The sequence below is a fragment of the Phaseolus vulgaris genome, chromosome 8 (assembly GCF_000499845.2).
Source record: "Phaseolus vulgaris cultivar G19833 chromosome 8, P. vulgaris v2.0, whole genome shotgun sequence".
Taxonomy (NCBI): domain Eukaryota; kingdom Viridiplantae; phylum Streptophyta; class Magnoliopsida; order Fabales; family Fabaceae; genus Phaseolus; species Phaseolus vulgaris.
Window position 1 is genome coordinate 2,385,519 of NC_023752.2, and position 14,617 is coordinate 2,400,135.

General features: G+C 31.1%; 3 protein-coding genes across 3 annotated transcripts in view; all 3 read left to right on the forward strand.

The window, feature by feature from the left end:
• The window catches only part of LOC137825473 (coumaroyl-CoA:anthocyanidin 3-O-glucoside-6''-O-coumaroyltransferase 1-like), a 48,543-nt gene that overhangs the window by 23,626 nt on the left and 10,300 nt on the right, over positions 1–14,617 (forward strand). The gene's annotated exons all lie outside the window — the stretch shown is intronic.
• Positions 770–1,981, forward strand: LOC137827114 (probable receptor-like protein kinase At5g38990). Its single transcript, XM_068633327.1, has 2 exons — positions 770–1,403; positions 1,483–1,981. Exons 1-2 carry the CDS (start codon positions 770–772, stop codon positions 1,911–1,913), a joined length of 1,065 nt encoding a protein of 354 aa, XP_068489428.1. The 3' UTR covers positions 1,914–1,981.
• LOC137825476 (receptor-like protein kinase FERONIA) lies at positions 6,868–9,084 on the forward strand. The gene is made up of 2 exons (XM_068631144.1): positions 6,868–7,644; positions 8,589–9,084. The coding sequence occupies exons 1-2, from the start codon at positions 7,014–7,016 to the stop codon at positions 8,972–8,974; spliced, it is 1,017 nt and encodes a 338-aa protein (XP_068487245.1). The 5' UTR covers positions 6,868–7,013; the 3' UTR covers positions 8,975–9,084.

Here is a 14,617-nt window from a genome sequence, read left to right on the forward strand (position 1 = left end):
CTATGAGCATAGCATACCGGGATAGGAACAGAGACTCAATATACCAAAGAATACAAAAAAACATTCTTACCTAGGATGCAAAAATTAGACCCTCTAAAAAAACTACAATTATATTTTAGTTCTTTAAAAAGTAATTTAAAGAACCTTAAGTATAAGTATCTTTAAAGCTGGATCATACTTAAGATTATAAATAAAATACATCTTAAAAATATCTCTTTTACCAATAAATATAAATAAAAAATTAGTAAATCGTGAATCTTATAAAAATTATATATTAAAATAAAAGTTGAAAGAAGATATTGGAAATAATATGACAGAATTACATCCATAAAAAAAGTAAATGTTCATCTCTGTTTTGGTTTCATTTACACGTTTCCCCTTTGAAAAAGAAGATGAAAACGTGTTGCACAATAGTCCATATGAGACTTCTTCACTATCCCTTCATTCATCTGTCTTATATGAAATGGTCAATTAGGACGGCGTTTAGAAATAATTAATTTTAATCCTTTTAGTTTGTTTCTTCCACTGTCAACCCCACTCTGCGCTATATCTGTAACTGATTTAGCTTGAAAAACAAACTTTGGATCAAAAGACTACATTGAAAAACAATGTAATAAATATATTATGTGAAAGAAATGTGTAGGGCCAAAACATGGAAGCTCTGAGAAACTCAAAGGAAATAGGCAATGAAAGAAGACGGGGTTTCCCAATGTGAATTATATATTAGAAACTAGAGACAATCATAGGAGTAAATAAATTAGGAACAAAAATGTTTCTCAAATATTGGGGATTCTGCCATTCTAAGGGCACAAGTTCACGTCAGTATACAACAAGAATAGAAGAGCTGTGCCATCGGTTCTCTCTTGCCGATATTAGGAAATCAACCAACAACTTTGATCATGAGTGGCTCGTTGACCGTTTAGGATTTGGTGTTGAACTATACTGTGGCTGTCTTCAGCATGACGGTTCTGATTATACAGTCATTATAAAGCGATTTAATAAGAATGTGTATGAAAGAGGGGAGCAATGGAACCTGTTTAAGAATGAAATTGAGTTGCTCTGTCAGCTTCGTCACCCTAATATTATCTCTCTTACTGGATTCTGCAACCACAAGAAAGAGAAGATTGTTGTGTACGAGTACATGCCCAATGGATCTCTGCATCATCACCTACAACATGGAGAACTGTCATGGAAGAAGAGACTAGAGATATGCATAGGAGCAGCAAGGGGATTGCACTACCTTCATGCTGGAGCAAAGCGCACCATCATTCATCGTGATATCAAATCTCGCAACATTCTTTTGGATGCAAACATGGAGCCAAAGCTTTCAGATTTTGGCCTTAGCGTACAGGGACAACGTTTTATGTCAAAGCCAAAGCAAATTAAAGTAGATCAAGTTGCTGGTAATGTTTTATTTTATGACGTTACTTACTGTAAAGAAATTTTGTCAGTTAGACTAAACTAATACTTTCGTTTATATAGGTACGTATGGCCACTTGGCTCAAGAGTATGTCCTGAACGGTATTGTCACAGATAAAACCGATGTTTACTCATTTGGTATTGTTCTATTAGAAGTTGTGGCTGGAAAGTATTTTGACATATTAGAAATAGAGGAATTTCTGAAGAAGCCTTTTGAGGAGAATATTGATTTGGATATCAAAGGAAAGATTGTGCAAGAGTGTTGGAAAGTCTTTATTGATATCATCCATAGATGTGTGAATTCTGAAGCAGATGAGCGACCAACAATGGGTGAGGTAGAGACGCAACTTGAGTATGCTCTGTCCTTGCAAGAACAAGCAGATATCACAAACATCCATGCTAATTATATCTTATTGTCTAAAACTATTATTAACATAGGTGTTATCTCATATAGTATTTTGGATTGGATAGTTTGTAATTACAAAAAACAATAAATAGTGTGGACTAGAGATAGACACAAATAGCCAAAAATCTATGCAAAATCATTGTTGTCATAGGCCTACCGTTTTCGAAAAAATGGAAGCTAATACCTTAGATGCTAACATTTTTGTGTAGGTCCCAACGACTAACGTAATTTGAATAGGCTAAACCTACTCAATATGGATGCTACATCATTTTAGCCGTCACAAAGTTAACACTATTATTTTATAATTTTAAATAAGCGTAAATTTAGCTTACGCTTCTTGGTCACTAAATTAAAGTTATAAATGAGTTTGACCGACATTATAAGAAAATAATTTAAAGGACGTTTCTTCTTGCACCTCTACACTTTTCTTCCTACACCCCTACATTGTTCAAAAATATCGAAATTACCCTTTACAGTTTTAGGTTTTTCCGAAATAGTAATTTTGTAAGCAAAGGATTAGAACATCTTTTCTATAACACATTTTTTATTTATTTCCGTATTTATAAATCTGGAATTCATAAAACATGTTCTGAAAAAGACGTTCTGGAAATATTTCGAAAAACAATCAAGAAGTCATTTTTTAAAGGGAGCAAAACAGTCTTTTCTGAAAGTGAGGGGGTGCATAAAAAAAATTGTAAAGGTGCAGGAAGAAGTTGCCTAATTTAAAATGTAAGTGTGGCTTAGGCCCGCAGTGAAGTAAAAGAAAATGTTAGTGTTTGATGGGAGAGACTCAAGCACAAGCCCACATGCAAGCCCACCAAAGGGTAGATTTGGGCCAACCACTAGAGTTATGGCCAAAAGGATCCAAGAAGACGTTCTTTTACATGTTCAAATGTCATAAACTCTAATGTATAATAGACTTTAATTTCTTGTCAAAATTATCATAGGAACTTTATTTGTAGTTTTTCTTAGAATTAATTTTGGCACCTAAAAACACCAACCTAGGTAAACTTAAGTTTCTAAAAAACCTCTAAATTTACCAAGGTCGGTCTAGAAAGCCCATGGAGGGGGTGAGCTTACAAACTACGCACACCCCTCCCTATGTGCTCATTTAGGCGTCACCTTTGGTAGGGAATTCATTTGAATTTCCCTCCACTTTGTTTTGAATTTCCAGCTCTCTAAACACTATAAATAAGAGGGCTTGACTCATGTATTTGCAAGATTAATATACTTAGTGAATTGCTGTCAAATTTGAGCCAATTTCATTTCTTGCCCAAAACCTCTTAGGTTAGGTTATTGATCTTCAATTCTCACCTTACTAAAAAGAGATGGTCTCACCACTCTCATTCCCTACCTAGCATGCACCTTCAAGGTCACCATACCTCTTAGGAGGACCTTGTCCGTTACAATCCATAGTGTTTCCATTGATCATCAACTAAATTTCCAAATCATGAAGGCACTTCTCCATCAGTGTGGGTTAGATCCACACAGACGGTGAAATAAAATAAAAAAAGAAATTCAGAAAATGTGCGGGACATTTTGAATATTTGTATATGTGAATGTAAATAAAAATAAATTTAAATATATTTCTCTAAATTAATACCAAATTAAATTTAAATTAATTTTCAATGAATCTAAATCCAATTTAAATGAATGTAATGTCTCTAATTCATTGTAATAAAAAAATTACAAAAACATTAAATTACAAACAAAAATAAATATTAAAATTGAATTATAACACATTAATTGAAATCCACATTAAAACTGAATTAAGTGTAACACAAATCCATTGTAATTAAGAAATAAATTTACAAACAATATCAAATTTACAAACAACACCAAATTCCAAACTCACAATTGAAGTTCTGGAACATAGCTGGAAACATCAATTGGAATTGGAATGAATTTTAAAAACCTGTAAAAAGAATTAAAAAATAAATAAACTAAATTTATGAAACTCATGTAGGATATAACTCATACTTACCAACTTCTGTGATCCAATTTGTGGAACTTAGAAGATAAAAATTAGAAAGGTAAAGAAAAAACATAATTATTTTATTCCATCACTTACCAAAATTTCCTCAATGTATTCTCACACTTTTCTTCTTTTCAACATAATTTGAGGCATTATATATAAACAAATGTTTTCTTTCTAGATTTATGTCTGTATTTTTTCTTTACAATATAATATAAAACACCTGATTCATTGAGAGCAGTGTGTTGTGATTCTTTGGTGTCATCATCGTCTTCCTCATTCAATTATTGGACAAAGATTGACCTTTCACTGGATTATGAACGGAGATTGAAAATGAATGGAGATAAGAGGAGTAACCCACAATCAAATTAGAAGGAAACTAGTTATCAAGCCCCAGTTGAAGCTAAGTCTTTGTTTTCATGGATGTGAATTTAATCTAAAGGAAAGTGTAAATCCATTTCTTAAAGACATCTTGTTCTACTTTTCAAAGATCTTTTCCCATCAAACATATGGGCAGGACCTAAGTCAAGCTCACAAAAATTCATATACTAACTACCATGCAGAATCAATCAAGTATCAAAATAACTAATTATAATATATTTACAGTATGAAGTATTATGTGTGCTAAGATTGCTAAATTTCAAAATATTTAATAAATTAAATTTAAAATGATTTTTTTATTAAAATTAACATGATAACTGCAAACGCAGTGAAACCGTTTCTTTCATTGATCAAACTTATTACATGTTTTGTCCGCCTGTAAAATTGGAGAAACCTCGGAATAATTAATTAATTACTATTTTTTAAGCTTCAATGAGATAAGGTACATCCGCAGAAAAGAATCAGATCTAATGTAATTTATGCAGGATTAACTGCATTGCAGAGTATTAGAGAACTGAACTATGGCTAACCAAATTGAAAAGGCTTACATGAGCTCAAGGACAAGAGCAGATGCTCCTCCTCCCCCATTGCAGATGGTGGCACCACCATACTTCACTCTCTTGTGTCTCAAGTTTCCTTCATTATAATCCGATCATGTTTTCAGTTTCCATTAATTAAATTTATTATTATTTACACATTTTTAATCTCATGATTCATATTAAAATATAATTAAATATTTTAGTGATTCATCTATTAAATAAATTTAATTATTTTATTTTATTTGTATGTATTAAATGATAACCTAAAAAATTAATTTATAATATGTCGCGAAATAAAGAGTAAAAAGAAATAAGTGGACCAATGAATATATTTAATTATAAAAAAAAAATTCTAAATGTAACACGAAGATTTTTCAAAAATGTTACTCTTTCTAGGACTACTCTTATGCTTAAAATTATAAGCAAGGGAATACTTCATTGTCTAGGCACAAAATTCTTAGATATTATTCCTCGGTTGCTTCTACTGGTCAGATCTTTATAACTTTTTAAAATGTAGACCATATTTGAAAGAATAGATTAACTAAAATTGGAACTGGTTTTTCTGAACATAATATATTAAAAAAAGTTAGAGGATTGAATTCATCAATTTAAAAATATAAAAATTAAAAACATATTTTCCAATATTTTATATAGGATAATCACCAAACCATAGTTGATATTTACCTGTATGATCTAGTAAATATATAATTATGATAATATTTATATTATTAAAACCCCTTGTTTATTTGAAACATTTATTTTATAATAACAATTTGATTTACATTTTTAAAGTAGAGATCAATCAGTTAACGATAGTTATACATTTTTCAATTATTTTACATATATGATATCGAATTAATCAGTGATCCACAGTTCAATAACGGAGTCAATCTCTTTGATCACACAGCTCTTTTAAATATTTAATTTTTTTATTATAATTGTAAACTATATAACTTATATACGAAAATCAAATTACATCATTTTGATTATCACACCCAAGCTTTTTATTTTCTAAAAGAGAAAAAATATATACGTGAATTAAAGTTAAAAACTAGAAAAATAATAAAATAGATAATCATACGTGATAAATTATAAAAGTATTATTAATAACCATTATTAGTTGATTATATAGAATTTATGCTCTTTATTTACTTTAGATAAATAGTTCACATTTATTTAACTTCAAAGAAATTAAGGTGCAATGATGCTTCCATAGGTCTTTTCTTTGAACTTCAATTTGTCACTTACAGCACTTATTATTCAGCTTTTATGATCTTCTATCAATGCCAGAAGGATAGAAAATTATATATATATATATATATATATTTGTTTGCAACTATGGTTTCTAGCCACACATATTTCTTCTACTTGCATGACTTGCTCATTGACTTGTTGGCTCACTATAAATATAAGAATTTCAATCTATTTTTTATTTCTATAATTTTTTTAAGTTTACAAAGATTAAATATATCATATTAATTTCGTGTTTCAGTTTTCTAAAATTAAACAATTTTGATCTTTTAGTAAAACATTCATCAACAACAAATTAATTACTTGTTTTAGAATATTATTGTTTATATTTAATTATAAACTTTACATTTTAATTATAAAAATACCTTAGCACTTTTTTTATAGCATATTTATAATATTTAATAGAAACAAACAATAAAAAAAGTTAATGAATCATAAAAATTATAAAATATTTTACAGGGAGAACCACGATTTCAATGAAAAGGGTAATTTAGTAATTTGAAGAAAACACTACAAAATTATAAGTTAATAATCAACGTTATATTTTAATTAAGGAAATACAGAGAGTGTGAATAAAAACATTCTTACATAGGATGCAAAAATTACACCTCTAAAAAACTACAATTATATTTTTGGTTTCATTTACGCGTTTCCCCTTTGAAAAAGAAGATGAAAACGTGTTGCACAATAGTTCATGTGAGACTTCTTCCCTATCCCTTCATTCATCTGTCTTATATGAAATGGTCAATTAGGACGGCGTTTAGAAATAATTAATTTTAATCCTTTTTGTTTGTTTCTTCCACTGTCAACCCCACTCTGCGCTGTATATGTACCTGATTTAGCTTGAAAAACAAACTTTGGATACAAAACACTACATTAAAAAATAGATGTAATATTATGAGAAAGAAATGTGTAGGGCCAAAACATGGAAGCTCTGAGAAACTCAAAGGAAATAGGCAATGAAAGAAGACGGGGTTGCCAAATGTGAATTATATATTAGAAACTAGAGACAATCATAGGAGTAAAGAAATTAGGAACAAGAATGTTTCTCAAATATTGTGGCTTCTGCCATTCTAAGCGCACAAGTTCATGTCAGTATACAACAAGAATAGAAGACCTGTGCCATCACTTCTCTCTTGCCGATATTAGGAAATTAACCAACAACTTTGATCATACGAGGATCATTGACGACGTATTTGGTATCCGAGAATATAAAGGTTGTCTTCAGCATGATGGTTCTGATTATACAGTCACTATAAAGCGATTTAATGACGATGTGGATAAAAGAGAGAAGAAATGGAACAAGTTTAAGAATGAAATTGAGTTGCTCTGCCAGCTTCGTCACCCTAATATTATCTCTCTTACTGGATTCTGCAACCACGAGAAAGAGAAGATTGTTGTGTGCGAGTACATGCCCAATGGATCTCTACATAGTCACCTACGACGTGGGGAACTGTCATGGAAGAAGAGGCTAGAGATATGCATAGGAGCAGCAAGGGGATTGCACTACCTTCATGCTGGAGCAAAGCGCACCATCATTCATCGTGCTATCAAACCTCGCAACATTCTTTTGGATGCAAACATGGAGCCAAAGCTTTCAAATTTTGGCCATAGCTTACAGGGACAACGTTTTATGTCAAAGCCAAAGCCAATTATAGTACATACTATTCCTGGTAATGTTTTATTTTATGACATTACTTGATGAAATTTTGGGGATTTTAACCATGAGGTATTTTTTTTTTGCTTTTTACCAAAATGAGGTCCGTTTAAAAAAAATTACAAATTTAGGCAAGTCGTGTCAATTCGGCACGATTTCATATGCATAAATCGTCTCAATTAGATACGACTCTGTCATGTCATACTGAAGTCGTGCCAACTTGACACGACTCCTGCCCTGTCATGCAAAAGTCGTGCCAAGTTGACACAACTTCTGCCGCGTCATATTTTTTTAAAAAAAAATTATTGTTTATATATTGGGTAGTAAGTTATGTAATGTTAAAAATTAATTTGATACATAATTTTCTAAGAGTGTTAGTTTTAAGGAACAAAAAATTGGATAATCGTGTATGAATCATGTTTGGATAATCAGCTTATTCAAACTTTGAGTCATTGACTCCTGAGGACATTACCATCGGACATGGTTTCCCACTAGCCAAAAAGTATATTTTGATATTTAATGTTTCATGTATGCAATTTTTTTTGATATTTTGATATTTAATGGCGCAGGACATGATTCATACACGATTATCCAATTTTTTGTTTCTTAAAACTAACACTCTTAAAAAGTTATTTATCAAATTAATTTTTAACATTACATAACTTACTACCCAATATATAAACAATAATTTTTTAAATATATATATATATATATATATATATATATATATGTGTGTGTGTGTGTGTGATGTGGCAGAAGTCGTGCCAAGTTGACACGACTTCATTATGACATGGCAGAGTAGTGTCAAATTGGAACGATTTGTGCATATGAAGTCGTGCCGAATTGACACGACTTGCCTAAATTTGTAATTTTTTATAAACGGATAAACGGTATCGTCACAGATAAAACTTATGTAATGAAATTTTGTCAGCTAGACTAAGATAATACTTTCATTTATAGGTACTTTTAGCTACATGGCTAAGGAGTATTACGTGAACGGTATCGTCTCAGATAAAACCGATGTTTACTCATTTGGTATTGTTCTATTAGAAGTTGCGTCTGGAAGAACGTATTCTGGCATGACAGAGGAATTTCTGGAGAAGCCTGCTGAGGAGACTATTGATTTGGATATCAAAGGAAAGATTGTGCAAGAGTGTTGGAATGTGTTTATAGATATCACCCAAAGATGTGTGAATTATGAAGCAGAAGAGCGACCAACAATGGGTGAGGTAGAGCTGCAACTTGAGTATGCTCTGTCGTTGCAAGAACAAGCAGATATATCGAACATCCATGATGATTATATCTTATTGTCAAAAACTATTATTGTAAGACACCATGAAAAGTAAAAACATCCACTTCATACTTTAATAAATTATATCTTATTGTTAAAAACCATTATTAACGTGTAGCTTACTATAAAAGAAGAATAAAAACATTCACTTCACACTTTAATAAATTAATTTTTATTTTTATTTATTTTGTTTTATATTATAAACAGTGTCAATATATATATATATATATATATATATATATATATTTGTTTTTTATTTTTATAGTATAAAACAAATTTTTCTGTTCTTGTAAATCTATTACATGAAAAAGATCTCTTTGACACACGGTAAAAACATATACATGTTTTTTTATTCTTTATTCTTTGTGGTGTCAACATATCACCATTCCTATTATACTCAATAACTATTAATAATTGTTTCTGATCTATTAAAAAATTATATTTTCTATGTGTATAATTAAAAATTATTGTAAAAAATATTAAGTGATGAATTTTTTTTGTCTTTTGAATACAAAGAAGCTCGTGAATATGCGTCATGACTTCTTATTTAAAATTATTTATAGTAAGGTTTAGACGTTCCTCTATCATTTTCTTTTAAAAATTTATAGTAGTTTGAAGTCTTATTTATAAACGGAATTTCTTTACAATAAAATCATATTTATCGTATAAGACATATCTACAAATATAATATTTTAAAAAAATTACTTTTTAAGTAATTTTTAACGAAATCTCACTACAATAAAATTGTGAAATAGAAATCAATTTTAGAAAAAAAAAATTAGTTGCTATAATAACTAAATTATAGACTATTTTAAGGACTAAATAAATTTTTTATTTCTAAATTAGTTTATATTATTGTTAAATGATTTTAAATTTGTATCTAATTAGCGACCAAAATTTTTGTTACCAAATTTAGAATCTAAATAATTGTTAGTTAAAACCTTGATAGCTAATTAGATATCAGAAACTATTTAACAATAATATAAACTAATTTAGAAATTATTATTTTTAATTTCTAAAATATTTCTAATTTAGTTACTATTGCAACTAATTATTATTTTTTTCTAAAAATTGGTTTGTATTGAATGATTTTATTGTACTATTTACATAGTAACAAAATCTATCTTGAGTAATGATATCTTACACCCATTACATTCCTTTAATATTTAAATAAATTATTATTTTATTATAATATAACATTTTTGTTCCTGCTAGGGAGATGAGACCTAAAGAACTATTGAAGTCTTTTTCTCCTTCTCTCGGTCGGTCAGGTGACTGGGTGATAAGCTGAGATTCTTCTCGTCCTCCTACTTCTCCTTCGGCACTCGGTCTCGGCCAACACCGGATGGTGGGGGAACCTGCGAAGGCACTCCGACGCTCAAGTCAGTAAAGCAGGTGGTCAGCTCTCAGGTAGGTGAACAGTAATAAATGACATACCTTACTCTTTGGAATACGTGCTATTTATATTATTCTAATGGGCCTACCTTGTTGGACCCGTTTATCGAGGTGGATACCGGTTAAGGTTGCATTACCTAATTCTTAATGATGGATTAACTTCACTGATCTTGGTTTGAGCGTTAACTGTAGTAGGGGTCGGCTGGCGACCAAGTACCCATGGTATGGGTCGGCCCTCGGCCAAATTCCAGTGATGTCGGTCGTCTCGGCCAAGTTTTCCAAGATCTCGGTAAAGCAGGCAGTCGGTCTCGTCATCTTGATAAGTCTCTCAAGTCTCGACCGGCTTTCCTTTGGTTTTGGTCAGGTTGACCAGGTCTCGGGTAGGGAGGCCAGGGGTTGGCCTCGCCCATACCGAAACAATTTTATTCTAAAAATCAGTTATAGAATACTTAATTTTACTATAAATATAATGTGAAAGAAACATTATTCTTTTATCTCTGTCTCATTTTCGTGTTTTCCCGTTTCATAAGAAAGAAGTGAAAGGGTGTTTCACAATCTCTGAATTTCTGCTTCTGCGTGTTTATTAGTATTAAAAGGTCGATATATATATATATATATATATATATATATATATATATATATATATATATATATATATATATATGTGTGTGTGTGTGTGTGTGTGGGGTCAATTAAAACAAGTTTTGTTTAATATATATTGAGTGTGGAAGGTGGGGATTGGTGTGGGCATACATAACATTTATGTTCTGTATTCTGAGTAGCTTCCTTTCAGTTTTCAATCAATTAACAGGTGGGGTATAGTCCCAAAAATTAAATTACAAATGAAATCATGGCTTAAGCATATCAGAACTCAATTTGTGATATTTTTATGTATCTTAATTAATTAATATCTTATTTATTTATTTAACTTTTTATGTCCTGTTAATTCAATTTAAAACACGTATATTTTTGTTATTTAATATCACACAAATATAAATTAAAATATAACTGCTGATCATTGTAGACACTAGCTTTGTCATAATTGGAAGTTTTAATAGAATCTTTCAACATAAATATGATACAACCATTAAGGGAACTACAACATTTAAATAAAAAAAATCATGGTTCAACTACATATATAGCCACTTTAAAATATTACTGACAATATTTTCTTACAGACAACAATATCTTTCCATTTCTGTTCAGGGAGAATAAAATCATTGAAATGAGATTTTAATAACGTTTTTAGTGAAAATAAGAATTTCTTCACTGTTTTTAAATTTATACTTGTTCTAGCAAAAAAACTATGGAAGTCCAAGCTATCAGTGTGCTTTTTTTAATCTAATGTTTCCCTTATTTTTCCTTCGTTATAATCCGATCATGTTTTCAGTTTCCATTAATTAAATTTATTATTATTTACACATTTTTAATCTCATGATTCATATTAAAATATAATTAAATATTTTAGTGATTCATCTATTAAATAAATTTATTTGTTTTATTTTATTTTTATGGATTAAATGACAACCTAAAAAATTAATATATAATATGTCGCGAAATAAAGAGTAAAAAAAGAAATAAGTGGACCAATGAATATATTTAATTATAATTTTTTTTAAATGTAACACGAAGATTTTTCAAAAATGTCACCGATCTTAGGATTATCTTTTGTTTAAAATTATAAAATTTATTTTGGGTTGGGTACGAAGTCAGAACTAATTGGACTGACTAGGCACCAGATTTAGTGAGTGAGCTTAATCATTGTGTTTATTTTATAATCTCTATTTAAAGAGATAATTGTACTTGTAATTGGTGTGCAACAAATATAATGAAAACCTAATAGTTGTCCGTGTGGATGTAGGTCGCAGTTGGCGAAAATCTTGTATCGTTTATTTTTTTTGCAGTTGATTCGTGATTATGTGTGTTGCTTCCACATGCGTTTTTCTATCAAGTGGCATCAAAGCTTGGTTCGTTTACACACTAGAGATCCGATCAGCAGAAATTAATCGACGAAATGGGAAAATTGTGGCTGCAGCGGCGTCCCAAAGTTAGGATTTAGTAGATACCAAAAACATTGATTGTTAATTAGATACAAATTTAGAAACTATTTAAGAATAATAGAAACTAATTTAAAAACCAATTTTTTTTTTTAGTTTCTAAAATGATCTCTAATTTAGTTACTATTGCAACTAATTATTTTTGTCTCTAAAAATTGATTTTTATTTCATGATTTTCTTGCAGTGATAAGACTCACCTTTCTTATTTTCTCAATTATTTCATCTTTTTATATACTTATCTTTATATATATAATGTTCTTACAACAGGGACCAAGAACACTCGAACCAGATTGACAAGATGACCTTTTATACAAATCTTCCGGTCTTGGGCTGGACTGTTTCTTCTTGGGCTGGACACTTGGCTGGTATTCTAGGTTGCATCTCTCGGCTAGTATTCTCGGCTGCTCCTCTCGGCTGGCACTCTCGGCTGCTCCTCTCGGCTGGCACTCTCGGCTGGTCCTTCTCACAGATGGGGGGGGGGGGGGGGGGTGTACCTGCAAGTCGCTCCGATGCCAAAGTCAGAAATAGTTCAATAGTTTTCAGATAAAATCACTCTTACCTTTTTCTTACACTGACCTCCTATTTATAGGATTTCGTTAATGGGCCTTCTACAGTACTTTTGGACTTTCTTTTTACACCTTTTTATTACTTTTACACCCCCTTATGCAAGTTTCTTATCTAAATTGGGCTTTATTATAAAGGTTTCGGTCCAGACCTTTCGGTTTTAACTTATCACTTTGGTTATTTAATATTTAGTTCTCGGCTTATACCTCTCGGTTTTAGGCTAGCAGTACACTGGCCCCCGAGACAGAAATAGTTTATTTAAATTTAAATAAAAGTATTTGTGTCTTAATATAATATAATAATTTTGAAATTTGATTTGATTTGGTATTTAATGCCTTGGTTTTCGTAATTTTACTTTTTTGAGAATTCATGATTTGACGTGAATTGTCTATTTTAACCGTTAGATCATATATTTTTGAATAGTTTTGTATGGTTGCAACGTTTCGAATTCTAGGGCTTATTGTGGGTTATAAATAGGTTTCTCATTGAACCTTTTATGATTGTGAGGTTTATTGCTATTGAAAAGGAAGTTCATTTTCCATCTTCAGTCGATTCTTGCAAAGGTAATGTCTCTTTCAAGCTTTTCTGCTACTGACGATTTTTCGAGCGCGGGTGGTGAATCAACTGGGCGAGTGGTTCGAGAAGAAGATCATTCAGACTCAAAGTCTTCATCTGCTACTCCTTCTTGCATGAATGATTCCAATGGAGCCCCTACTGTTGATGTTCCTCAAGAATTTGAATTTATATTGCCTTGGAAAAATCTTCGTCCAGGTTATCAGTGGGTTAACCCTAAAGTTCGAGAATTTTTTTCGAAGTATCGTTCTGCTACTGAGCTTCGTAGTTTCCTTTCCCATTCTCAGATTTATTATTCTGACATTGAAAATGACATTATTTCTTTTCGGCGTGTTGGAGATATTGATAATGTTTGCCATGGCCGAGAGGATGATAGTTATGAATTTTTTTATTTTTATGCTTGCTTTTTTAGAGACCTTCATATTCGATTGCCTTTGAACAACTTTCAAATAGGCGTGCTTAATTTCCTTAATGTTGCTCCGACTCAGCTTCATCCTAATGGTTGGGCTGCAATGCAAGCATTTAGTATTTTGTGTAAATTATTGTCGCTTTCCCCTAGTCCTGCCTCTTTCTTGTACTATTATAGCTCTCGGCCTGGTAAACGGCCAGGATGGCTATCCCTTATTAGCAAATCCAACGTTTGTTTCCTTAAACCTTTTACATCATCATATAAGGATTTTAAGGGAGGTTTTTTCAAAATTCTAATAGAGCCGATAGGAAAAGAGTATTTTTTCAATGGAGATTCTCCAAAATTTCCTCTTTATTGGACGAGAGATCCAGTGAAGTTTAACTCAATATCTTTTCACTCAATGGGTGCGGCCGATCGTCATGTTATTGAAGTTTTCAATCACCTCTCGTACCAAGTTCCCACTCGCGCCTTGCTACAATTGTATACTTCATCCCATCCTCAAGAAGATCTTATTGGTAGGTGGTTGTTCTATATTTTCTTGTTTTATAGGATGAGTTTTTTAACTTTGCTAAGTTTTTTATTGATTTTCAGCTTTGATGGCAAGCACAAATCCGAAAGCTCGGTCTTATTTTTCGAAGTTGCTAAACAAGGTAGGTGATGTAACTCCTCGACGTGAAAATGTGGTGAATCCTGTTGTGGA